The 26,554-nt window shown below is 43.3% G+C and overlaps 2 protein-coding genes across 5 annotated transcripts in view; both read left to right on the top strand.

Moving 5' to 3' along the window:
* ZNF614 (zinc finger protein 614) overlaps nt 1-26,554 on the top strand; it is a 65,081-nt gene that overhangs the window by 31,702 nt on the left and 6,825 nt on the right. The window contains exons 2-5 of one of the 3 annotated variants that reach the window (XM_070401589.1): nt 3,009-3,232; nt 7,859-7,985; nt 8,573-8,665; nt 9,917-13,436. In XM_070401589.1, coding sequence (XP_070257690.1) covers nt 3,218-3,232; nt 7,859-7,985; nt 8,573-8,665; nt 9,917-11,499 — 1,818 coding nt within the window. In that variant the 5' untranslated portion in view covers nt 3,009-3,217 and the 3' untranslated portion in view covers nt 11,500-13,436. Of the gene's footprint in view, nt 1-3,008; nt 3,233-7,858; nt 7,986-8,572; nt 8,666-9,916; nt 24,940-26,114; nt 26,211-26,554 lie in introns of those variants that run through there. The other 2 variants (XM_070401588.1, XM_070401590.1) reach the window with 2 other exon arrangements.
* LOC138999467 (zinc finger protein 615-like) overlaps nt 19,784-26,554 on the top strand; it is a 42,802-nt gene continuing 36,031 nt past the window's right edge. The window contains exons 1-2 of one of the 2 annotated variants that reach the window (XM_070401583.1): nt 19,784-20,028; nt 22,917-23,027. The gene's annotated coding sequence lies outside the window, so the exon portion shown is untranslated. Of the gene's footprint in view, nt 20,029-22,905; nt 23,028-26,554 lie in introns of those variants that run through there. The other variant, XM_070401584.1, reaches the window with a different exon arrangement.

Here is a 26,554-nt window from a genome sequence, read left to right as displayed (position 1 = left end):
TTTCTTTCTTCAGTATCCTATAATTTTTCAAGTAGAGGTCGTTTACCTCCTTGGTTAAATTTATTCCGAGGTACCTTATTTTCACTTGTTGCAGTAGTATGTGGGATTGTTTTCTTAATTTCTCTTTCTGATAGTTCATTCCTGGCCTATAAAAATGCCACTGATTTCTGAATATTAATTTTGCATCTTACTACCTTACTGATTTCATTTATCAGTTTTAGTCATTTTTTGGTGGAGTATACAGGGTTTTCTACATATAGTATCATGTCATGTGTGAATAATGCCTGTTTTACTTCCTCCTTTCCAATTTGGATGCCTTTTATTTCTTCTTTTTTTTTAAATATATATTTTATTCATTTTTTTACAGAGAGGAGGGGAGAGGGATAGAGACTTAGAAACATCGGCCGAAACCGGTTTGGCTCAGTGGATAGAGCCTTGGCCTGCGGACTGAAGGATCCCGGGTTCGATTCCGGTCAAAGGCATGTACCTGGGTTGCGGGCACATCCCCAGTGGGGGATGTGCAGGAGGCGGCTGATCGATGTTTCTCTCTCATCGATGTTTCTGACTCTCTATCTCTCTCCCTTCCTCTCTGTAAAAAATCAATAAAAAATATATTTAAAAAAAAGAAACATCGATGAGAGAGAAAATTGATCAGCTGCCTCCTGCACACTCCCTACTGGGGATGTGCCTGCCACCAAGGTACATGCCCTTGACCAGAATCAAACCTGGGACCCTTCAGTCTGCAGGCCAACGCTCTATCCACTGAGCCAAACCAGTTAGGACTTATTTCTTCTTGTCTGATTGCTGTGGCTAGGACTTCCAGTACTATATTGAATAAGAGTGGTGCAAGTGGACATCCCTGTCTTCTTCCTGATCTTAAGGGAAACACTTTTAGTTTTTGCCCATTGAGTATGATGTTGGCTATGGGTTTGTCATGTATGGACTTTATTATGTTGAGTTTTGATCCCTTTGCTGAGAGTTTTTATCATAAATGGATGCTGGATTTTATCAAATACTTTTTCTACATCTATTGATATGATTATGTGATTTTTATCCTTCATTATGGTTATGTAATGTATCACTTTTATTGATATGCTAATATTGTGCCAACATTGCATCCCTAGAATAAATCCCACTTGATCATGGTGTATGATCTCTTTAATGTATTGCTGGATCCAGTTTGCTAATATTTTGTTGATGTTTTAGCATCTATGTTCACAAGGGATATTGGCCTGTAATTTTCTTACTTTGTAGTGTGTGTTTCTGGTTTTGTTATTAGGATAATGCTGGCCTAATAAAATGAGCTTGGAAGTGTTCTCTCCTCTTGAATTTTTTCAATAGTTTGAGAAGGATAGGTGTTATTCTTCTTTAAATATTTGTTTAAATTCATCTGTGAAACCATCTGGTCCAGGACTTTGATTTCTGGGAGGGTTTTTTTTGATTTTTAAATTTTATTTTCTTGTTTAAAGTATTACAAATAGTAGTACATATGTCCCCTTTTTTCCCCATTGACCTTCCCCCGGCCTCCCGTACCCCCCAGCACATGCCCTTACCCCCCCACCCCCCAGTGTCTTGTGTCCATTGGTTATGCTTATATGCATGCATATAAGTCCTTTGATTGATCTCTTACTCCCTCCCCGCAACACTCCCCAGGCTTCCCACTGTAATTTGACAGTCTGTTCGATGCTTCTTTGCCTCTGTATCTATCTTTTTGTTCATTAGGTTATAATGTTCTTTTTTATCCATAAATGAGTGTGATCATGTGCTATTTTTCTTTTACTGCCTGGCTTATTTCACTTAGCATAATGCTCTCCAGTTCCATCCATGCTGCTGCAAATGGTAAGAATTCCTTTTTTATAGCAGCCTAGTATTCCATTGTGTAGATGTACCATGGTTTTCTAATCCACTCATTTGCTGATGGGCACTTAGGCTATTTTCAAATCGTAGCTATGGTAAATTGTGCTGCTGTGAACATAGGGGTGCATATGTCCTTTCTGATTGGTGTTTCTGTTTTCTTGGGATATATTCCTAGAAGTGGTATTACTGGGTCAAATAGGAGTTCCATTTTTAAATTTTTCCACAGTGGCTGCACCAGTCTGCATTCCCACCAGTGGGAGGTATTTTTTAATTACTGCTTTGATTTCATTAGTTGTAATTGGTCTATTCAGATTTTCTGATTCTTCCTGATACAGTTTTGGAAGATTATATATTTCTAGGAATTTATCCAATTCACCCAGTTGTCCAATTTGTTGCAATATAGTTGTTCATAATATTTTCTTAGAATCCTGTGTATCTCTGTGATGTCAGTTGTTACTTGTCTTTCATTTCTGATTTTATTTATTTAAATTTCTCTCTTTGTTTCGTGATGAATCTGGCTACAGGTTCACCAGTCTTGTTTATGTTTTCAAGGAACCAGCTCTGCTTTTTTTTTTTTTATTGCTTGATAGCTAATTTCCTTTGATTGCTGAGAAATATTTGATTGTCTGAAGATGCTATAACCATCTATAATCAGATTTCTGAGTAGACATAAATTTTCATATGATTTTGGTAAATACCAAGGAATGTGCTTTTTGGATCTTATAAGAGTATGTTTAGTTTTGAAAGAAACTGCCAAACTGACAAATGTCTAACTATGGACATTGTCCTAGAGGGAGAAAGCTTCTGGGACACCGGAATATTGGGGTCCTGCCCTAACTGGTTTGGCTCAGTGGATACAGCTTCGGCCTGCGGACTGAAGGGTCCCAGGTTCAATTCCGGTCAAGGACATGTACGTTGGTTGCAAGCATGTCCCCAGAAGGGGGTGTGCACGAGGCAGCTGATCAATGTTTCTCTCTCATCGATGTTTCTAACTCTCTATCCCTCTCCCTTCCTCTCTGTAAAAAATCAATAAAATATATACATATATTTAAAAAGAATATCGGGGTTCTTTCTTTAAGCAAAGTATATGGTAACAGTGACAACATCTGGGCCCAGAAGGAATGTCCACTCAAAGTCAATTTGCTCCTCAGCCCACAGGTCCTGGCTACCCAATAGTAAGAAGCATCAAGTAAAGGAATGAAGGAAGAAAAAGGAGGCTCTTAAACTTGGATACCATCATTTCTGGGGACACCTTTAACTGGATACCTAGATGTCTAACTCTAAGAACTTCACAGCAGATGCAGAGGACACAACATACATAGAATCCATGTAACTCAGTATTTCCTGAGCACAGAAGAAAATGATGGGAGCCCAGGTAATTGTTTCTTTCTTTTACCTTTCCTTTGTTTTCTTACAGGTATGTGGTGACATTAAAAAAAAAATCAACTAAATAGCCCTAACTGGTTTGGCTCAGTGGATAGAGCGTCAGCCTGCAGACTGAAGGGTCCCAGGTTCGATTCCGGTCAAGTACCTTGGTTGCGGGCACATCCCCATTAGGGGGTGTGCAGGAGGCAGCTGATCAATGTTTCTCTCTCATCGATGTTTCTAACTCTCTATCCCTGGCCCTTCCTTGCTGTAAAAAATCAATAAAATATATATTTTTAAAAAATCAACTAAATAAAGGATAAATTGGGATAATTGGGTTCTGGATAAATTAACTTAGACTCTAAATTTGAAATTAGGACAAAGTGAGACCAGGAAAATATTGTTTGTGGGGGTCATACTAAATGACTAATACTGGAACATAATGTGTGATGTGGTGGCTTCCATGGGTCACGTCAGCTGTCACTTTGCCTCCAGTATCTCTGAGTTCTGTGAGCTGTGCTAGCAAATGATTGAACCCAAGGAGAAGGTTACGGGAACCTCAGATCTGTAGTCAATCGGACAGTGGGTTTCCTGGAGACCCACTACTTAAGATTGGTGTCTGAAGTGTGGACAATCGTGCGGAAATGAACCCTTAACCTGTGACATCCGCACTAACTCCCGGCAGTGAGTGCCAGAATTTCTTGGTGTGGAAAACCCACACATCTGGCCCCAGAAGTGTTCTGTGTTAGCGTGGAAAGGAAAACAGAAGTAAGTTTTTCCCAGACAGGTACCTAACCAAGTACAGTGGGGCCTTGACTTACGAGTTTAATTCATTCCGTGACGGAGCTCGTAACTCAAATTACTCGTATGTCAAATCAAAAAGTGAACGAGTGAGACACGTGATGCTGGGCTGATGTTGTGGTGTTCACTGTGACGTTCGCTGCGCCCACTAGCAGTGGGGTATCTGAAGCTGGCTCGTAACCCGAATTTTAGCTCGCAACTCAAAGCAAAAAATCGGCCGAGAGACGGCTTGTATCTCGAAAAACTCGTTAGTCAGGACACTCGTAAGTCAAGGCCCCACTGTACTCCAAAACGTAGCAACTTCAAACACATGTTTTTTATCTCACACGTTCTGTGTGTCGGTAATATTGGAATGGCTTAGCTGCTTCATGTTGTTTTTACCCACAACACTTCTCACATCAAATGAGAACATTTTTTTCCTCCTGACGCCAAATGTGTGCGTTCCAGTTCTCTGACATTGAGTAGGTCATAACATGACAGAGATTTAAGGGTTCAGACCTGCAAGAATGCCCCCCATTTCGGATGCCAGTCCCAAGTCCTGGGCCTCCTGTAGGTCCGAGTGACCTGCTGTAAACCAGGGGTTTCCACAAGCCCTTCCTCAGGTTTGGTAATTTGCTAGAACAACTCACCGAATTCAAGAAAGCATTTTACTTAACGTTGATAGGATTGTTACAAAGGATACAACGCAGGAACAGTGACATGGAAGAGATGCAGAGGGCCAGGTATTTTTTTAAAAATATATTTTATTGACTTTTTACAGAGAGGAAGGGAGAGAGATAGAAGAGTTAGAAACATCGGTGAGAGAGAAACATCAATCAGCTGCCTCCTGCACACCCCTCATTGGGGATGTGCCCGCAACCAAGGTACATGCCCTTGGCCGGAGTCGAACCTGGGACCTTTCAGTCCGCAGGCCAATGCTCTATCCACTGAGCCAAACCGGTTAGGGCGAGGGCCAGGTATTGAGCTGTGCTACTCTTTCAGCACCTCAGTGTGTCACCAGCTTGGAAGCTTGCCAAACCTGTGGTTTGAGGGTTTTATGGAGGTTTCATTTGTTGGGCTTCATTGATACAATCATTAGCCATTAGGCTTGAACTCAATATCCAGCCCCTCTCTCCTCAGTGTAGGTTTGAGGGGTGGGGCTGAAAATTCCAATCCTTTAATCAATGTTTTGTTCCTCTGGCAACCAGTCCCTATCCCAAAGCTAACCAACCCTTCTGCCCCCTTGAGTCATTAGCATACAAAAAGTACATAACTGCCCGAGCTGGTTTGGGTCAGTGGATAGAGCGTCAGTCTGCGGACTGAAGGGTCCTGGGTTCGATTCCGGTCAAGGGCACATGCCAGGGCTGTGGACTGGGTTCCCAGTGTGGGGCGTGCAGAAGGCAGCTGATCAGTGATTCTCTATCATCATTGATGTTTCTGTCTCTCTCTGAAATCAATAAAAATCTATTTTTAAAAAATTAATGAAAACATATTTAAAAAATATTTACCTCTCTAGAGATTCTAAGCTTTTAGGGCCTATGTGTCCCAGGAACCAGGGACAAAGATCAACTTTATTTTTTTTAAACCATATCACTGCTGTATACTTTGCTTTAGTCACTCATGAGGCTATAAGCCAGAGTAAAGTGTGATCCGAAGACTCAAGTGGGGAACAATGCACTTCTAAGTTCATTTCCTTGGTTGTTGGCAGAACTCATTTCCAGAAAGGCTGATCAAACGAGATCCTCAGTTCATACCTGTCTGCCGAGGTAGACCGCTCTAACTTCTTGCCATGTGAGCCTCCCCGAATGCCACCTTGTTTCATCAAAATCATCAAAGATTGATGCCCATAGCAAGATGGATGTATATATAGCCTAATTGTAAAAGTGCCATCTCACCACTTGCGCTATATACTTTTTTTAGAAACAATTTATTAGCCAGCCCATGCTCAAGGGAAGGGGACTGCACAGGGGGATGAGTATCTAGAAGGTCATAAGGAATTTGCCTGACATTTGTCTCGGATTCCTGGGAAGTTGCTCTAAATCCTCTAAATTACCTGTGTGATATGAGCTATTCATTCTGGGCCACTGGGACCACACTTTACCGTTTGTGCTAATGCGGTGACTCAAGACAGAGGTTGTTTCAGTGCCAGGAACCAACCAGGTGATTAGAGGGCAGTGGCTTTGAGCCATTGGACATCTGCGTGACTTGTAGGAAGGGGAAGGACCTGGAGATTGAGTCCATCCACGAGGTCAGTAATTCAGTAAATCGTGCATTTATCATGAAGCCTCAATAACAACTCTGGATGCCGAAGTGTAGGCGAGCCTCCTGATTGGCAATACTCTTTTTTTTTTTTTTTTAATATATTTTATTGATTTTTTACAGAGAGATAGAGAGTCAGAAACATCGATGAGAGAGAAACATCGATCAGCTGCCTCCTGCACACCTCCCACTGGGGATGTGCCCGCAACCCAGGTACATGCCCTTGACCGGAATCGAACCTGGGACCCCTCAGTCCGCAGGCCGAGGCTCTATCCACTGAGCCAAACCGGTTTCGGAGGCAATACTCTTGAGCACTGTCACATGGTGGCTGGGAGGAGCTAACGCTCCATGAAAGAGTCACATGTTCAATACCAAATGGCCTTCGTGTCTGGCCTTTTGGATACACAAGTCAGAACTTTGAACATAATACCCCATTCTTTCTGATTTCTATTGTTTCTATTTTACGTAAACTGCCTTTTGTCTCTCAACACTTTTTAAGAGTTTTTCTTTGCCTTTTTTGTAGTATAGTTTCAGTCTGATGTGGCTAGGTATAGACATTTTGTTCGGAATTTGTTAGGATATCTGAATCTGAGGTTAGCAGTGTTTAATCAGTACTGAAAATTTTCAGCTTTTAGATGTTTGAATACTGCTTCTACGTTACTCTTCTCTTTTAGAAACTATAAGTAGGCATACATTACATTTGTTGATGCTATACTCTTTTTTAAAATTGGTTTCAGAGAGAGGAAGGGAGAGGGGGAGAGTGGTAGAAACATCCATGATGAGAGAGAATCACTGACCGGCTGCTTCCTGCACACCGCCTACTGGGGATCCAGCCTGCAACCCAGATTATTTAATAACCTCTTCCTTATGTTTTTATTCTCTTCTCCCTCTGCTGCATCTTCAGTTATATATTCTGGGTCACTACAGTGTACTGAATATACTATTCATCTGTCCATTAGTATATATATGTGTGTATGTTTTTTTATTATAAGTTTTTTCCCCCTAAAATCATCCTAGTCAACTTTAATGGTCTATTTGGCTTTAGACATACCGTGTATAATTTCTGTTTTTTATTTATTATTTTTTAAAAATATATTTTTATTGATTTCAGAGAGGAAGGGGGAAAGAGAGAGAGATAGAAACATCAATGATGAGAGAAAATCATTGATTGGCTGCCTTCTGCATGCCCTCCACTGGGGATTGAGCCTGCAACCCAGGCATGTGCCCTTGACCAGAATCGAACCTGGGACCCTTTAGTCTGCAGGCCGATGCTCTATCCACTGAGCCAAATGGGCTAGGGCTCTGTTATTTCTTAATACTTATTAAAAACACTTGTCTTGTAAATTCTGGATGTGGAGTTTTATTGTAATGTAGGAATATTTTCTTCCTCCCAATGTTATTTGTACATTAGTATTTGGAAATACGTGCTAAACTACATATATAAAGAGAAAGATAGGATTTTGTTTTTACTAAAATATATTTGAGAAAAGTATATAGATACAGGCTATGTGGTAGAAACTAGAACAACTGTCCTCATGCATTTTCCATGTTAGTAAAGAGAGTAGACACCACAGTAAACAGGACCATGTTATTACAGGAATTGCTGACACTGGAGGATGTGGCTGTGGAGTTCAGTTGGGAGGAGTGGCAGCTGCTGGACCCTGTGCAGAAAGAACTGTATCGGGACGTGATGCTGGAGAACTATAACAATCTGGTCTCACTGGGTAAGCACAGCTCCCTGCATCACGTAGAGGTGCCCGGTCACTGGCCTTTACTCTAGTCCAGCGGTTCTCAACCTGTGGGTCGCGACCCCTTTGGGGGTCGAACAACCCTTTCACAGGAGCCGCCTAAGACCATCAGAAAACACATATATAATTACATATTGTTTTTGTGATTAATCACTATGTTTTAATTATGTTCAACTTGTAACAAAGAAAATACATCCTGCATATCAGATATTTACATGACGATGCATAACAGTAGCAACATTACAGCAATGAAGTCGCAACGAAAATAATTTTATGGTTGGGGGTCACCACAACATGAGGAACTGTATTAAAGGGTCGCAGCATTAGGAAGGTTGAGAACCACTGCTCTCGTACTCGATGAAAGCTTTGTAGTCACTGTGGTCCTGTGAAGAGTCAGCAGATTTCCAATCTCCCCTCTGGCCCCAAACAAAGGGGTATAATCTCCTCTATTCTGAAAGAGAACTTTTACTTTGCATATGAGAAATTGTAATATTTCCCCTCTTCACATACTAGGCCGTATCCAAGTCACTGTATCTATGTCTTGTGTCATTTCTCCTGATCAGGGTATCACACTGCCAAACCAGATGCTCTGTCCAAGTTAGAACATGGAAAAGAACCACGAATAGAGGATGAAATCTATTCTGGAAGCTGTCCAGGTGAGTGAGTGAGAACCAGCTAGGGAATGGCCCTGGAAGTCATATTCTAGTTCAGTGGTTCTCAACCTGTGGGTCACGAACAATGAAAATACACCCTGCATATCAGATATTTACATTACGATTCATAACAGTAACAACATTACAGTTATGAAGTAGCAACGAAATTAATTTTATGGTTGGGTCACCACAACATGAGGAAGTGTATTAAAGGGTCGCAGCATTAGGAAGGTTGAGAACCACTGTAGGAGAAGGCCAGCCAGCATGGCTCAGTGGTTGAGTGTCGACCTATGAACAAGGAGGTCAAGGTTCGATTCCCGGTCAGGGCATATGCCCAAGTTGCGGGCTTGATCCTCAGTGTGGAGCGTGTAGGAGGCAGCCAATCAATGATTCTCTCTCATCATTGATGTTTCTATCTCTCTCCCTCTCCCTTCCTCTCTGAAATCAATAAAAATTTTTTTTTTTTTAAAAGAGAGAAAAAAAAGAGAAGTGCTTACAGCTCTGAGGGTGTCTGAGGATAGCTAAATAGCTCCTCCACATAGGGATCTCCCGAGATAAGAACTCTTTCTCTTTTTTTTTTTTTAAATATATTTTATTGATTTTTTACAGAGAGGAAGGGAGAGAGATAGAGAGTTAGAAACATCGATGAGAGAGAAACATCGATCAGGTGCCTCCTGCACACCTCCTACTGGGGATGTTCCCGCAACCCAGGTACATGCCCTTGACCGGAATCGAACCCGGGACCCCTCAGTCTGCAGGCCAACGCTCTATCCACCGAGCCAAACCGGTTTCGGCGAACTCTTTCTCTTTGTGGTTGTTTTGCTTTAAACATACTCTTTTTTTCTTCTTGGATCTGATACTTCTTCACCTTAACATCTTTATGGGACAGGATGGTCGACAATGAAGAGCCAGTCCCCACCACATCATCTTTTAAGCACTTTTATTCTTTTGTTGGTTTGTTTTTGTTAATGCTCACCCGAGGATATTTTTTCCATGATTTATAGAGAGTGGAGGAAGGGAAGGAGAGAGAGAGAGAGAGAGAAAGACATCGATGTGAGACAGACACCTAGATTGGTTGCCTCCCACATGCACCCCGACTGGGGCTGGGGATTGAACCTGCAACCCAGGTACCAGCCCTTGACTGGGAATCGAACCTGCAACCCTTCGGTGCACAGGCTGAATCTAACCACTGAGAAGCACTGGCCAGGGCCAAGCACTTTTATTCTAAGAAATTTGTTATTCTCTCTCTACTAGGAATCAGGAAAGTTGACAGTTGTCTGCAAGAGCACTCTCACAACCAAATAGTTCTGAGGAGCATCCAACAATGCCATGAAAGGAATGCACTTAGAAATACTTTTCATCTGAGCAGAACCAATATAGCCATAATGCGTAATCGTATGTTGGAATTATGTAGGAACGCTTTGAAATCAAGTTTAATTAACCAGAAGCAAAGATATGAAGTAAAGAACCCCGTTGAGTTTAATGGAGATGAGAAATCCTTTCTACATGATAATCATGAACAGTTGTACACTGGAACGGAAATCCCTAAGAGTGAAAAACACATCAGCACTGAATTACAAGTCTCTAAGCATCAGAAGACTCATAAAATAGAGAAATCCCAAGCATGCATCCAAGGTGAGAAAGCCTGCATCAGGACATCTCAGCTCATTAACCATGGGGGCATTCATACAGGGGAGAAAAGCCATGGGTGTGATTCATGGAAATCCTCCAGAAATGTCATTCTCACTCAACATCAGAAAACTCAAACACGAGACCAACTCTCTATAACCAACGAATACAGAAAGGGCTCTCCTGTGAACGCTGGTCTCACCAGACATCAGCAAACCCATTCAGGAGAGAAATCCTACATATGCAGTGACTGCGGGAAAGGGTTCACCGTGAAGCGCTACCTCATGGCACATCAGCGAACACATAGTGGAGAGAAGCCTTATGTTTGCAACGAGTGTGGGAAAGGCTTCACTGTGAAGAGCAATCTAATTGTGCATCAGCGAACCCACACAGGGGAGAAACCCTACGTGTGCAGCGAGTGTGGGAAAGGCTTCACCATGCAGCACTATCTTGTTGTACATCAGCGCACACACACTGGAGAGAAACCCTACGTATGTGATGAATGTGGAAGAGACTTCGCTGTGAAGAGTAACCTCATTGTCCATCAAAGATCTCACACGGGGGAAAAATCTTACGTGTGCAGTGAGTGTGGAAAAGGCTTCGCCGTGAAGCGCAAGCTTACTATACACCAGCGAACTCATACAGGAGAGAAATTGTACATATGTGAGGAATGTGGAAAAGGCTTCACCACTAAGTGCACCCTCATCATACATCAGCGGACTCACACAGGAGAAAAACCCTACGGATGCAGTGAGTGTGGGAAGGCCTTCAGCCAGAAGATAAGCCTCAGGCAACATGAGCGATGTCACACGGGAAAGACACCCTTTGTATGTGGTGAGTGTGGAAAACAATATTCTCACAAGTATGGCCTCATGACCCATCAGAGAAGTCACACAGGAGAGAAACCTTACGAGTGCAAGGCGTGTGGGAAAGCCTTCGCCACAAAGTCAGTCCTCAGTGTCCACCAAAGAACTCGCACAGGAGAGAGACCCTACGAGTGCAGCATCTGTGAGAAAGCCTTCTCCCAATTGTCACACCTTGTTAAACATCAGAAGACGCACACCCGAGAAATGGGTAGATTCACTCAAGCTGAAAATTCTTCTAATGGAGGGTCACGGTCACTACCTGTGAGGGAAGTCATGCGGAACAACACACCTATTCATGCAATTTCTGTGGAATGCCTTCTGGGACAACCGGGACCTCATTAAACATCAGTGTTTCCAGCAGATCAGAATGCAAACATGGTAATGCCTGTTGTCAAACGTGTGCCCTGAGGAGATTAAGGAATTTACCCGGGAGATTAGCTTGGTGAGGACAGTGACTGTGGTAGTGCCTTGAGTGATCCTTACCTCACATTTTCTGTCAGTGAAAACATGTTGGAAAAACTCTGATACGTCCAGTGTGAAGATGCCTTTCCAGCTTCGTTATATGCCTCAACAAAACTTTCTGGCTTCAATATACGTATGAAAAGTGCATATTGAGACAAATTCTGTGTATACAGAGACGAGGAAAGCTTTCCGTGGGAAGATAGACTTTATTATCAGGGATTGTCATAGATCATCGGTGTGTTCATTGTTCGTAGAAGTATGAAAAACAGACAAACGATAAAAAACAAAGAAATGTGGTAACCATGGGAAAGCCTCTACCCAGAAAGAAGACCTCAGTGAGAGTCACAGTTCACACTGGACACAAACTTTAAGAGAACTGCATTGTATTGACAATTTCACTGATGCATTCTAACCCATTGTTTGAAAATCATATAGAAGTTAAGGCTTTATGAACATGCTAAATTTAGAGCACTTTTAGTAAATATCAGAGAACTTACAAAAGAAAGAAGTTCTATGAAAAGGGATAATGTTTGAGTGGGTTTTTGTTTTTGTTTTTTAAAGACCAAACTGTGCTACACCACTGGTGGTGGTGGTTTCTATTTTGAATCTGTACCAATGGTCCTCAAACTTCAGCATGCTTCGTTTCTTTTAAATATTTTTTTCATTGATTTCAGAGAGGAAGGGAGAGAGAGAGAGAGAAACATCAATGATGAGTGAGAATCATTGATCAGCTGCCTCCTGCACGCCCCCTACCTGGAATCGAGGTGGCACAACAATGAGAATCAAACCATGACCTGGTTCATAGTTCAACACTCAACCACTGAGCAACATCAGCTGGGCTGAGTGTTCTCTGATATAAGTCTAACTTCATTTCATTTTACATTAGATAATTCACCTGATAAAAACTAGTGTGCTTTCCTCACTCCTGATTAATTTTTAGTGTTAAATGCAACATAGGAGTGTTCTATGACCTCATACGATTAGCTCTCACCTTTCTTTGGCTTGAAAGTTAATTGAAAATTTATCAAACAGCAATAGTTTAAAAGAAAACATTTTAAATTTATAAATATAACATATTTATACTTACCCAATCAAGTTTATAAGTATGGCCAAATATTTTATAAAACCACCTTCAAAGTTATTTTTATAAAATGTTTACGAAATTATTTTAACTTACAAGAAATTGCAAAACAGTCCATAGACTTTCCTAGTATTCTTTACCAAGCTACTCCCAGTAAAAACATCTGATAAAACCATTTTTTATTGAATCCAGAAAAATGACATTGGTAGTATACTGTAAATGAAACTCTTAACCTTATTTGGATTCTATTAGACTTTACATGTATTTTTTTTTAAGTTTGTAATTCTAAGCTTTATTACCTTATATAGAGCCACATAACCACAATCATGATGGAAAATTGCTTAATCCACAGACTCCCCCGTCCTAATGTTTTTTAGGCTCATATCCTCTATCTAAACCTACCTCTGGCAAGCACTTGACCTGTTTTCCATCAGTTTAATTTTGTTATTTCATGAATGTTATAGGAATCATTTTTATAATTGGATTTTATACGTTTTATATAAATCAATTGTATTTATTTATACAAATTTATAATGTTTTACTAATGGGGATCATGTAAGCATTTCGTGTTTTTGTCACTTGGCAAATTGCTCTTAATTGAGTTGAGAATAGTTTTCTTTTTATTAGTGAGTACATACATACACTGGATATACCAGTTTGTTTAGCCATTCAAACTCGTGAAAGATTTGTATTGTTTCCTGGTTTCAGCTGTTATAAATCATAATGATGCTATGAAGTCTGCGTACAGTGTTTTGTGTGAATGTAAACGTCTATTCTTCTACAATACATATACAGGTAATGATTATTGGGATATTTGCTAAGTTATATTTAGCTTTATAAGAAATTACCAAACTCTTCCAGAATGGCTGTACTATTTTACATTCTTCCCAGCAATGTGTGAAGTCTGAGTTGCTCAACATCCTCTCCACCACTTGGTATGTTCAGTGTCTTCTACTTTGGCCATTCTACTAGCCACATATGTGAGATTTTTTAAAATATATATATTTTATTGATTTTTTACAGAGAGGAAGGGAGCGGGATAGAGAGTTAGAAACATCGATCAGCTGCCTCCCACACACCTCCCAGTGGGGGTATGCCTGCAACCAAGGTACATGCCCTTGACCAGAATCGAACCTGGGACACCCAGTCCGCAGGCCGACGCTCTATCCACTGAGCCAAACCAGTTAGGGCCACATATGTGAGATTTAATTGCTCTTCATCCTTCCCAGCACTTGGTGTTGTCGTTACATTTTACATTAACCATTCCAATAGGCATGTAGTAGTATTTGATCTTGAGCTTAACTGTATTTTCCTAATGGCTAATGATGATCAACATTATATTATTATTGTTTTTGTTGTTATTTTTGGAGTTATTTTTAAGTGGAAGTTTGTACCTTTTGACCATCCCCACCATCCCTACTCCTCTGGCAACCAGCAATCTTTTCTCTGTATCAGTGAGTTTGTTTTGTTTTAGATTCTACATATAAGTGAGATCATACAGTATTTGTCTTTTCTTTAAATATATTTTATTGATTTTTTACAGAGAGGAAGGGAGAGGGATGGAGAGTTAGAAACATCGATGAGAGAGAAACATCGATCAGCAGCCTCCTGCATACCCCGCACTGGGTATGTGCCTGCAACCAAGGTACATGCCCTTGACTGGAATCGAACCTGGTACCCTTGAGTCTGCAGGCCGACGCTCTATCCACTGAGCCAAACCAGTCAGGGCAGTATTTGTCTTTCTCTGACTTATCTCACTTAGCATAATATCCTCAAGGTCCAAGCATGAGTTGCAAATGTCAGGATATCCTGCTTTCTCATGGCTGAATAATATCCCATTATGTACATAGGTATATAATCCTATATAATAAAAGTGTAATATGTAAATCGACTGAATGGCCCAACAGCAGGACGACCGTCCAGACGACCATCTGGAACCACACTATGATACCCACTGACTGGTGCCAGGCCAGCCAAGGTGGGTGCAATGCAATTGGTTGGGGGCCCGGCCATCACCCCATGATTGCTCCACAGAGGGAGGCCCAGGCCACCAGCCGACAGGGTGATCAATCAGGGGGTGGGGGGAGCTCCACGACTGCCCCAAAGAGGGAGGTTCAGGCCACTGACCAGCAGGCTGCAGCGGGTGGGCAGTGCTGGGTCCCGGGTCCCAGGTCCCAGGTGCTGGCAGCCATGGGAAGGAAGGCCTACTCTTGCACAAATTTCATACATTGGACCTCTAGTGTATATATAACATACATACATAACACACCTTTGTCCGTTAGTCCATCGATTAACACTTAGGTTGTTTCCTTTTCTTGTCTATTGTAAATAGTTCTGTAATGAACACAGTTATGCAGATATCTTTTTGAGATATTTTGTTTTCTTTTTTTTTTTTTATTAAATATATTTTATTGGTTTTTTACAGAGAGGAAGGGAGAGAGATAGAGAGCCAGAAACATCGATGAGAGAGAAACATCGATCAGCCGCGTCCTACACATCTCCCACTGGGGATGTGCCCGCAACCCAGGTACAAGCCCTTGACTGGAATCGAACCTGGGACCCTTGAGTCCGCAGGCCGACGCTCTATCCACTGAGCCAAACTGGTCTCGGCTATTTTGTTTTCTTTAGATAAATACCATAAGTGGAATTGCTGGGCTGTATGGTAGATCTCTTCTTTAATTTTTAAGGAATCTGTACTGTTTCCCAGAGTTGCTGCATAAATTTTACAATCTCATTTTTTTATGTTTCCACTGGTGGCCTGGTACACGACATTTGTGCATGGGAGGGGGGTGTCCCTCAGCCTGGCCTGCACCCTCTCCAATCTGGGACCCCTTGGGGGATGTCCGACTGCCAGTTTAGGCCCCGATCCCGCGGCCTAAACTGCTCCCCTGTCGGCCTGATCGTCCCCAACTGCCCTCCCCTACCTGTGGAAAACCCGGAAATGCAGTTGTCTTATTGTCTGCAAAAATGCCTGAGACCTTTGGCGGGTAATGAGGAAAGGAGCAGAGTTCCGTAAATTTAGTGCAGTTGTTGGTGGGTCCTGGTGATCTGTGGAGTCAGGTCAGTGTCTGGGTCTCTGGGTGCACAGAGGGGAGAGAGGGCCTGTCCAAGTTGGGTGATGCGAGTGGCATTGCAGGGGAGCCCTAAGGTGTCCACAATAGGGTGTATTGTGAGACTAGGGTGCCTGTGGCCTCAGTCAGGACCTGCTCTTGTGGTTAAAAACCTTCAGATATAAATGTCTTAGTCCCGAGGGCACATTTTGCCATTTTTTTGCTGCTAACTCTCTGTGGGGCTGCGCAATTTCAAACTGCAGAGTGGTGTTAGTCGGTGAATTTTCTATGTGACTCGGGTTTGTTTGGGGGTTAAATGATGGATGAACTTTTGGGGGGGTCAATGTACTGGGGTAACGGGAGGAAGCATCTGGGGTTCCATGCACATATGGGCTGATCCTTTGGAGGCCCTGACACCTGGGCCTGCCTGTGTGTGATACCATTGTAATTAGTTATTAATAACTAGGGGCCCAGTGCACGGATTCATGCAGCTTGAATGGAAAATGTGGGCCTCAAGGCTGAGGCTGCAGTGGGCACAGGGGCGGGTCTCAGGGGTGGGTCTCGGCCCATTCCCCATGCCCCCTGCCCCTCCTGCTGTGGCAACCCCCCATCTGAAGGCAATCCCGCTCCCACCACTGCTCCCACATGCTGACCCACTGACGGCAGCACAGCAGTGATTGGGGACAGTGCCAACAACAGGTGAGAGAGGTGGCTGCTGCCCCTATGGATTGCCCCTCAGGAGCAGGGGGAGGTGGAGAAGCCTGCACCAATCACTGCACTCACCAGCAGTCAGCCTGGATTCTAGCCGAGCGGGAACTGTGGGACTGCACTGACCACCAGAGGGCAGCTCCTGCGTTGAGCATCTGCCTCCTGGTGGTCAGTGCGTGTCATAGCCACTGGTCGTTCCGTCGATTTACATATTAGCCTTTTATTATATAGGATACCTGACTAGTATTCCTCAAAATGATTGAGGACGTCAGTGAGTAAAAGATGGAGAAATGGTCACAGAATAGAGATAATTAAGGAAACATGGTGTTTCAATGCAATATTGTGTTTCGGGTTGAATCCTGGGTCAGAAAAAGGATGGTAGTGGAAAAACTTGTGAAATACGAGTAGCATCTGTAATTTGGTTGTGTATTATACCAATGTTAATTTCTCAGTTTGACAAAGGTACCATGGTTATCCAAAATGTTCACATGAGGGGAAGTCAAATGAAGTTATATGTGATCTCTTTGTAGTAGTACTTTGTGATTTTTATGTAAATATAAATTTTCCCAAAATAAAGTTATTAAAGTCTAATTCATGTTTATTATATTACAGTAAAACTGGGGAAAACAGATAGAATATACTTTTACTGTAATTTTTCACACACATATTTCCATATTACAAAATGTTTATGTATATCTACATGTAATTAATATAAAAGTGGCTATAATATAATAAAGTCATGGGTGAACTAGTGGGATGGTAACTAGAGTCACATAAATGTAAAGTATCATGGTGACTCTCTGGAGCATGCTATGCCTTCTCCCCGCCCCCCCCCCCCCCCCCCCCACTTTCTTCTCTCAACGCATAGCTCTCTCTCTGGTCTCCTAAACTCCATGGGCCCCCTATGCTTCTGTAATTTGTTTCCTGAAGCCTATTTCTTCCACAGCTCACTACTTCTACCTCTATGTCTCTAAATAAACTTTTTATTTAAAAAAACATGGAATAGCCGAAACCGGTTTGGCTCAGTGGATAGAGCGTCGGCCTGCGGACTGAAGGGTCCCAGGTTCGATTCCGGTCAAGGGCATGTACCTAGGTTTCCGGCACATCCCCAGTAGGAGATGTGCAGGAGGCAGCTGATCGATGTTTCTCTCTCATTGGTGTTTCTAACTCTCTATCTCTCTCCCTTCCTCTCTGTAAAAAAATCAATAAAATATATTTTTAAAAAAACAAAAAATAAAAAAACATGGAATATACATGAAAAACTAAATTCAATTACAGTTCAGTTTATTTCTCTCTCTCTCTCTCTCTCTCTCTATATATATATATATATATATTTCAGAGAAGGGAGAGGGAGAGATAGAAACATCAATGATGAGAGAGAACCTTTGATTGGCTGCTTCCATTGATTGGCTGCCTCCTGCACCCCCACTAGTGACTGAGCCCACAACCCAGGCATGTGCCCTTGACCAGAACTGAACCTGGGACCCTTCAGTCCGCAGGCTGACACTCTATCCACTGAGCCAAATCAGCCAGGGAAAATTATGTTCAGTTTATATTATGATCCTCTTATTATTCAAATTATTTTTTTTTTGAAAAAAATTAATTGTCCTGGCTGGTGTGGCTCAGTGGTTGAGTGTTGACCCATGAACCAAGATTCACCATTTTGAGATATATATAATATTCGTGTAGTAATTGTACAATTTACTAACATTTAGGAAGGTCAGAGCTGTGCCATCATCACCACAATTGAGTTATTAGAAAATGTCATGACCTCATACAGGAACTAATTGGATGGTTGTTGGCTGTTATTGAGTTTGGCAAATTCTTTATATATTTTGAATGCAAGTCCTTCACCGGATGTGTGATGTGGAAATTTTTTTCTCCCAATCTCTGGCTCCATTCTTCACTTTCTTAAACTTTGTGCTTAGAAATACAAACATTTTACATTTTAATCAAGTTTTACTTTTATTTCATGGCTCATCTATTACTGTCTTCTCTCAGAATTCTTTTGCTAACTTGGGTTCAGGAAGATTGCCTCCCTCCCGTCTGCTTTTCTAAATTTCATAGTTTCAGCTGTTCCGCTGAATCTACGATCTATTCTGAGTTCATTTATGTTTACGGTTGGAGTCAGGGTCTCAATTTTCTTTTTCTGGAAATAGAGACACAATTATCCCAGCACCTTTTGCTAGAAAGACTTCTCCCTTTGGCTTATCTTGGGACCTTGGCCAAAACACAACAGACATTATTTCTGGATTCTCAAACCTGGTTGTGCCTTTCTCATGGGCTCCAGACCTTTGCTGGCCTCACTGTTGGAGGCCTGTCTCCGAGGCCCCCCTCCCAGCAGCTTTTTCCCTGGGCGGTGACGGCCGGCCTCACTCTGTGCCAGTTTCTCGAAATCTTCTTCTGTTCTTAAAAACCACTTCCTGCAAGAAAATTTCCCCCAGAAGCTTCCTGTTGGTGTCTATTTACTAGACGTATGACCTTTTTCCTCTTTGCAGAATTTTATTCTCTGCTGCTATAGCAACAACTGAGCTCAAGAAACTTGTTTTTTTGTTTGTTTTTTAATGTTGTCGGGGGTGGCCGGGGAGAGGTCAATGGGGGACTCATGGAATAAACAATAAAAGAATTTAAACTTAAAAAATGTACAAACTGTAAAATAAAAGCTGCATTCATGCCCTGACTGGTGTGGCTCCACCGGTTGGAGCACCATCCAGGGCGCAGGACAGGTCCTGGGTTCGATTCCCGGTGAGGGCACCTGAGCAGGTTGGTTTGGGGTTTGAGCCCCTGTGCAGAGGTACAGGGTCCGCGCTCTCTCTCTCATCCGTGTTTCTCTCCCCTCCCTCCTCCTCCCCTGCTCTCCCCTCTTCTCTCCCTCTCTACCCCTCCCTCCTTCCCTCTCTGGGGAAAAAAAAAGAAAAAAAAGTTGCTGTCCTAAGCCTCCTTTGCCCAGACCGCCCAACGCAATTTAACTCGCTTATTTGCCTCCCCAAGCTTGAATCTCTGAAAAAACACTCACTTTCCACAACAGTCGAAGTGCCAGGAAACGAGATTAAATTCGCGAGCTGCTCACCTGCCAGCTGCTCACCTGCCCGCCATCCTGGCTCCTGGCTCCGTGGTCCCGGCTTTGCCTTCTGTACGGCAGTCAGGCCTCCCAACATGGCGGCCCCCGTGCGGCGGGGGCGCGGCCACAGGGCGCCGCCATATTGCCGGGCGGGGAACGCGGAAGTGGCTCGTGGTTCGGCTTAGGCCTCAGGACCCCGCCTGCCGCCGCCGGATGACGCAATATCTGAGCGCCGCTTGCAGCAGCCGAGTCCGTTCCCGGAAGTGTCACATCTGGACGCTCCCGTGCGGCTGCCAGGTCAGTGAGCTCCTGTCCTTTGTGTGAAGGCCGATCAAATAATTGCATGGAAAAGAAGATAATAATAATTGCATGGATGCCTCCCCGGGGACCGACCTTCAGGCCGCTGAGACCACATCACCTCTCCCCTGCGACCCGCCCAGGGTCCTTTGAAAACCTCCGACTCCCCGTCTTTGGCGCCATTTTTGGGCTCAGCCCATCTGGTTATGCAGGTGACGTCATAACCTCCTAATCCCTTACCCCTTTGGCCTCGGGCGGTCCTCCTCCTGTGACCCTAACACTTTGAAGTGTATGAATGTAAAAATCTGCTTATTTGGGGCGAATATTTTCTCTCTCTCTTTTTAAATATATAAAATATATTTTATTGATTTTTTACAGACGGGAAGGGAGAGGGATAGAGAGTTAGAAACATCCATCAGCTGCCTCCTGCACGCTCCCTACTGGGGATGTGCCTGCAACCAAGATACATGCCCTTGACCGGAATCGAACCCGGGACCCTTGAGTCCTCAGGCCAACGCTCTATCCACTGAGCCAAAGCGGTTAGGGCTTAAAATATACTTATTGATTTCAGAGAGGAAGGGAGAGATGGAAACATCAATGATGAGAGGGAATCATGGATCGGCTGCCTCCTGCACGCCCCCCACTGGGGACCGAGCCTGCAACCCAGGCATGTGCCCTTGACCGGAATCGAACCCGGGACCCTTCAGTCCGAAGGCCGATGCTCTATCCACTGAGCCAAACCGATTGGGGCCTCTCTCTTTTTTAACGCTCACCCAAGAAGTGAGGAAATACTTTCCATTGATTTTTAGAGAGAGTGGAAGGGAAGGTGACGAGGAAGAGAGTGGGGGGTGAGGGGGAAGAGATATATCACTGTGGGAGGCACCCTGGACCAGGGACAGGGTCAAGCCTGCAACCTGGATACCTGCCCTGCAGTGGAAATCGAACCCAGGACCCTCCAGGCGCTGGCCAGCCACTGAGCAACACCGGCCAGGGCCATTTTCTCTTTTAAATAAGTAATTCCTTGAATCTCTTTTTTTCCATGTGGATGAAATAGTATCTGAATATAACATTCCTTTTCTGCCCTCCTTTCTCATGTGTATCATTTATTCTTGTCTCAAAGCATTGGCTCAGCTGTCAAGTACAAATTAGGAAATTGGGGTTGTCTTGGGAAATCTGTGCCCTGTTGCTTATCCAGAAAATTCACCTGCTACGTTGTCGGGAGTTAACAGTTTCTGTAGGATCATAAAATTACAATTCACCCATGATTTCAAAATTTGATGAAGTAAATGCATTTATAGTAGTCTTTAAAACTAAAAAAGCTTCTTTAATGGGGTTTATGTCTCCTGTTGAATTTCTAAATACTCTGCGTGCACTAGTTTTCTCTTCATCCGTCTCACTACAAATGCTTATATTTTACTGGTTCTTTTGGAAGACAAGCTTTTGGTATTGTTGAGCTCTTCCATTCAATTGTTAACTTAAAATCTACAACTTACTCAGTATGAAAGCAGTATTGACATGCATGTACATGTACAAACAGCTTTACCAGCGTGACTCAAAGGTGATCCTGGTTCAATTCCCAGTCAGAGGTGACACGCGAACTCATTTTTTGGTTGATTTTTCTTTGTTAAATGGCACTTAAATATATAAAATAAATATCAAATATATGTCTTTGTTTTACTATGGTTGCAAAGATCAAAAAATTTCTATATGTGACACGGCACTAGAGTTAAGTTAGGGTTTTTCCAAATGCTGACACGCCGAGCTCAAAAGGTTCGCCATCACTGGCCTAGGGTGGGTGTAACTTCAGTCTAAATAGATGATGCTGAAATGATTTCCAAAGTGGTTGTACCTTTTGCATTTCCTCCAGCGACTGTAATGAGCTCTCCAGCGCACTGCACGTGGCCTGTTTGAAATCCTTCCATAGCTTAACACAGTGGTCGGCAAACTCATTAGTCAAGAGAGCCAAATATCAACAGTACGACGATTGAAATTTCTTTTGAGAGCCAAATTTTTTAAACTTAAACTATATAGGTAGGTACATTGTTATTAACTTAATTAGGGTACTCCTAAGCTGGCCTTTGCTAAAAAACGTGGTATTTTGTGGAAGAGCCACACTCAAGGGGCCAAAGAGCCACATGTGGCTCTCGAGCCACAGTTTGCCGACCACAGACTTAACACCTTGAGAAATTTCCCTGTATCTTTTTATTTTTAATATTTTTTTTATTGATTTTTTACAGAGAGGAAAGGAGAGAGATAGAGAGTCAGAAACATCGATGAGAGAGAAACATCGATCAGCCGCCTCCTGCACATCTCCTACTGGGGATGTGCCCGCAACCTAGGTACATGCCCTTGACCGGAATCGAACCCGGGACCTCTCAGTCCGCAGGCCGACGCTCTATTCATGAGCCAAACCGGTTTCGGCAATTTCCCTGTATCTTAAAGGCCTGTGATGTGCCCCTCCCGTTGAGATTGAGAGTTGTTTACAAAGTGATTGGTGTGTGTGTTCTGAGGTGGGGTTCGATCTTCTTCTCCCCATCCCCCCCACTCCTGGCGTGGATATCTGATTGTCCCCGAGCCGTTTTTTTTAAAAAGACAGCCTCACCCTCCTCTCTGCAGAGCTTCCTGTGTCACCACGTCTCGATGTGTACGTGAGTCTGTCTGTTCACAGCATTTCATTCTGTTCTTTGGCTGACTTGTCTATTGTGCTAACGTGGTGCTGTCGTAATTAAAGTGACTTGCCCTCATAACTGATGGAGCAACTCTTTCACCTGTTTTGAAAGGTGTGTAGAGCTCTCAGTAAGGGATTTTGATTGGGATTTCATTGGGTCTTTCTATACATTTGGGAGACATAGCACTTTAAACTGTTTGCTTTCCTGAGTCATCTTCACAGTCCATCTTTCTGTTTATTTAATTAGGACTATTGAAGTTTTTTCTCAACGTTTCTTGCTTTCAAGGGAAGCGGTGCCCACACCGTCTCCGTCCACATGCTCTGCTCTGTGTCAGTGATTTTCCTGAGGCTCCCCTGCTCCTGAGGCCTGGTACGGGCATGGATGTCACTTCCCAGGTCTCCTGTGACACGCACCCCACTTACCCTCCACAGGATAAAGGAGTGCCGCCACACAGGTGGGACCTGAGGCTCTCATGGCCAGAAGAATACGTACTTCCCGACACCATTTGAAGGGACACTAGCGATCCTGTGGCCTTGTGTGAGGTGAGGGCTCCGAGCAGCGTAGCGTCGGGGCCCAGAGGAAATGTACCACCCGTGGGATTCTCTCCTCCGTCCACAGGCCTGACTCCCTAGGAACAATAGAACCATGTGAAGCAGGAGGAGGCTGCGGGGTTGGGTATCAGCATTTCCGTGACACCTCTAACTGCAGACAGATTTCTCTACAGAAATACAGAGCAGACCCCGAACGCACCAAGGCAGGGCCTCACCCTTGCAGCTCTTTTCAGAGAACAGAAGGAAATGCTCCAGGCTCAGGTGATTGCATTTGTTTCATCCTTTCCCTTTTTGAAAAAAAAAATATATATATATATATATATATATATATATATATATATTTTTTTTTATTGATTTCAGAGAAGAAGGGAGAGGCAGAGAGAGAGAGAAAAATCAACGATGAGAGAGAATCATTGATCGACTGTCTTCCTGCACACCCCCTTCTGTGGATCGAGCCCACAACCCTGGCATGTGCCCTTGACGGGAATTGAACCTGGGACCCTTCAGTCCACAGGCCGACACGCTATCCGCTGAGCCAAACCAGCCAGTGCTAACCTTCCCTTTCTTCATTAAAGAATTTGTAGAGACCTATAAAAACCACCTCCGTTAATCTGAAAAGTATACATATGTATGTATATGTTTTGTCTCTCAAATATGTGAATGTGGCCCTGGCCGGTGTGGCTTAGTTGGTTGGGCGGCTTTCTGTGCACAGATATGTTGGGATTTCCATTCACGGTCAGGGCACATGCCCAGGTTTCAGGCTGGATCCTCAGAAGTGGGGTGCAGGAGGCAGTGGATCTAGGTATAGCTCTCACATCAATGTTTCTCTCTCTCTCCTTCTCCCTTTCTCTCTGTCTAAAAATCAATAAATTTTTTAAAAATATATTTTATTGATTTTTTACAGAGAGGAAGGGAGAGGAATAGAGAGTTAGAAACATCGATGAGAGAGAAACATCGATCAACTGCCTCCCGCACACCCCCCACTGGGGATGTTTGGGCAACCAAGGCACATGCCCTTGACCGGAATCGAACCCGGGACCCCCTAGTCCGCAGGCTGACGCTCTATCCATTGAGCCAAACCGGCTAGGGCAAAAAATATTTTTTAAAAATATGTGATTGTGGTGTTTCTAGGTTCACAAGAATATTTTATGTCACATTATAGAAACTTATAACTGGTTGAATGCATGAATGTATAATGCACAATTACAAAATACAGGATGGGGCCAAGTTAGGTTTACAGTTGTGCGTGCAGAAAACATAGTTTATTCCTGTGTTATTATTTATTAATACGTTATTTTTCATGTGAACAACTGTAAACCTAACTTGGCCCCACCCTGTATTTTACTGGGAATGTGATTATCCAACTGTACATAAAATAAAACCCCACTTGCTGAAGAGATGAAGCTTATAGAGTGAAAATGAGCAGAAAAATTAACATTTCATCCATATCACCTGTAGCAGGGGTGGGGAGCCTTTTTCTGCCAAGGGCCTTTTGGATATTTATAACATCATTCCTGGGCCGTACAAAATTGATTTCAGAGAGAGGGAGAGGGAGAGAGAGAGAAATGATGAGAGAGAATCATGGATGAGCTGCCTCCCGCACGCTCCTCCCTGGGGACTGAACCCTTAGCCAGTTTATGTGCCCCAACTGGGAATTGAATCCTGACCTCTTGGTTCATAGGTCGAGGTTCAATCACTGAGCCACGCTACCCAGGCCCCACACCTGCTTTAGATTTTAAAGGACGTCACCCATTACACAGCATGGAGTTGTTACCGGAATCCCTGACGTTTCACGATGTGGCCGTGGACTTCACCTGGGAGGAGTGGCAGCTCCTGGGCCCCGAGCAGAAGGACCTGTACAGGGACGTGACGATGGAGACCTACAGCCACCTGGTGTCAGTGGGTGAGGACAGCTCCCCTGGGTCACTCAGCGGGTGCCCTGTTAGTGGCTTTTCCTTTCTCAGCTGCGTAACTGCTCAGAATAACTCCAGTTCTCCGAGATGGTGGAATCTCAGGTACTTCTCTTGCTGCAGACAGGAGGGTATTATGTCCCCCCTCCTGAGAGAAAAATATTTGTGTTATTGATGGGGAACCTATAATGTTACATTCTCCCTTCTTTTTTCTCATTTTGGTTATTCCTCATGCAAGGATGGATTTTTTTAAAAATATTTTTTATTTTATTTTGTTTTTTATTTTATTTATTTATTTATTTATTTTATTTATATTTTATATTTTATTTATTTATTTATTATTTATTTTATCATTTTATTTTATTTATTTTATTTTATTATTTTATTTGAGTGAGAGGGAAGGAGAGGAAGAGAGAGGTAGAAACATCAATGAGAAAGAAACATCAATTGGCTGCTTCCTGCACATCCCCTACTGGGAATCGAGCCCTCAACCCGGGCATGTGCCCTGACTGGAAATCAAACCGTGGCCTCCTGGTTCATAGGTCAACAATCAACCACTGAGCCACATCAGCCTGGTGGGAGGATATTTTTTAGAGCAGGGGTCCTCAAACTTTTTAAACAGGGGGCCAGTTCACTGTCCCTCAGACCGTTGGAGGGCCGGACTATAGTTTAAAAAAAAACTATGAACAAATTCCTCTGAACACTGCACATATCTTATTTTGAAGTAAAAAAAAACAAAACGAGAACAAATACAATATTTGTATTTGCATGTGGCCCGCAGGCCGTAGTTTGAGGACCCCTGTTTTATATTTTTTTTATTTTATTTTATTGATTTTTTTACAGAGAGGAAAGGAGAGGGATAGAGAGCTAGAAACATCGATGAGAGAGAATCATTGATCGGCTGCCTCCTGCACACCCCCTACTGGGGATCGAGCCCGCAACCCAGGTACGTGCCCTTGACCTGAATCGAACTCGAGTCCCTGCAGTCTGTAGGTTGACATTCTATCCACTGAGCTAAAACAGCCTGGGCTCATTCTCTCTTCTTGACAGATCCCTGCCCAGTATAATATGGGAAACCTGTTCATTCCCTGAAATGGACCATTCTCCCTTCTTGACAGAGCCCAGCCCGACATAACATGTCTAAGTCTCTGTCCTTGTTCACAAGCAGGGTTTCGAGCCAGCAAACCAGATGCGCTCTCCAAGCTGGAACGAGGGGAAGAACCGTGGACAGTACAGCATGGACACCACTGTCCAGTCTCTCCAGGTGAGGGGGTGAGAGCCAGCAAGGCGGGCGGGTGGGAAGTCACATTCCGGTCAGAGGCCGCTTCAGAGCTGTGACAGTGAATGAGGAAACTCAAACCTCCCCTCCACATAGGAGAACCCTTGTTCTTTGTAGAATTTTAGAGGAAAACATACGCCTTTTGTCGCTCTCGAGTTCTGACCCCTATTTATTTTATCTTCCGCTTGTTTTTATGTAGTTTTCTCCCCGCTGGTATTCTCAGATCTTCCTCCTGTTGTGTCCACGGTGAGCGTGTCTCTGCCTGTGTTAGCACCTCTCTTGCTATGAAATCCCACTTCCCAGGCCTCTCCGGAAAGACGGAACTTGGA

Source organism: Myotis yumanensis, unplaced genomic scaffold, assembly GCF_028538775.1.
Source record: "Myotis yumanensis isolate MYYU_CA2020_CCGP unplaced genomic scaffold, mMyoYum1.0.hap1 SCAF_23, whole genome shotgun sequence".
Classification (NCBI taxonomy): Eukaryota; Metazoa; Chordata; class Mammalia; order Chiroptera; family Vespertilionidae; genus Myotis; species Myotis yumanensis.
The sequence above is the reverse complement of the archived record's forward strand: the minus strand, read 5'-3'. Positions and strand labels throughout refer to the sequence as shown.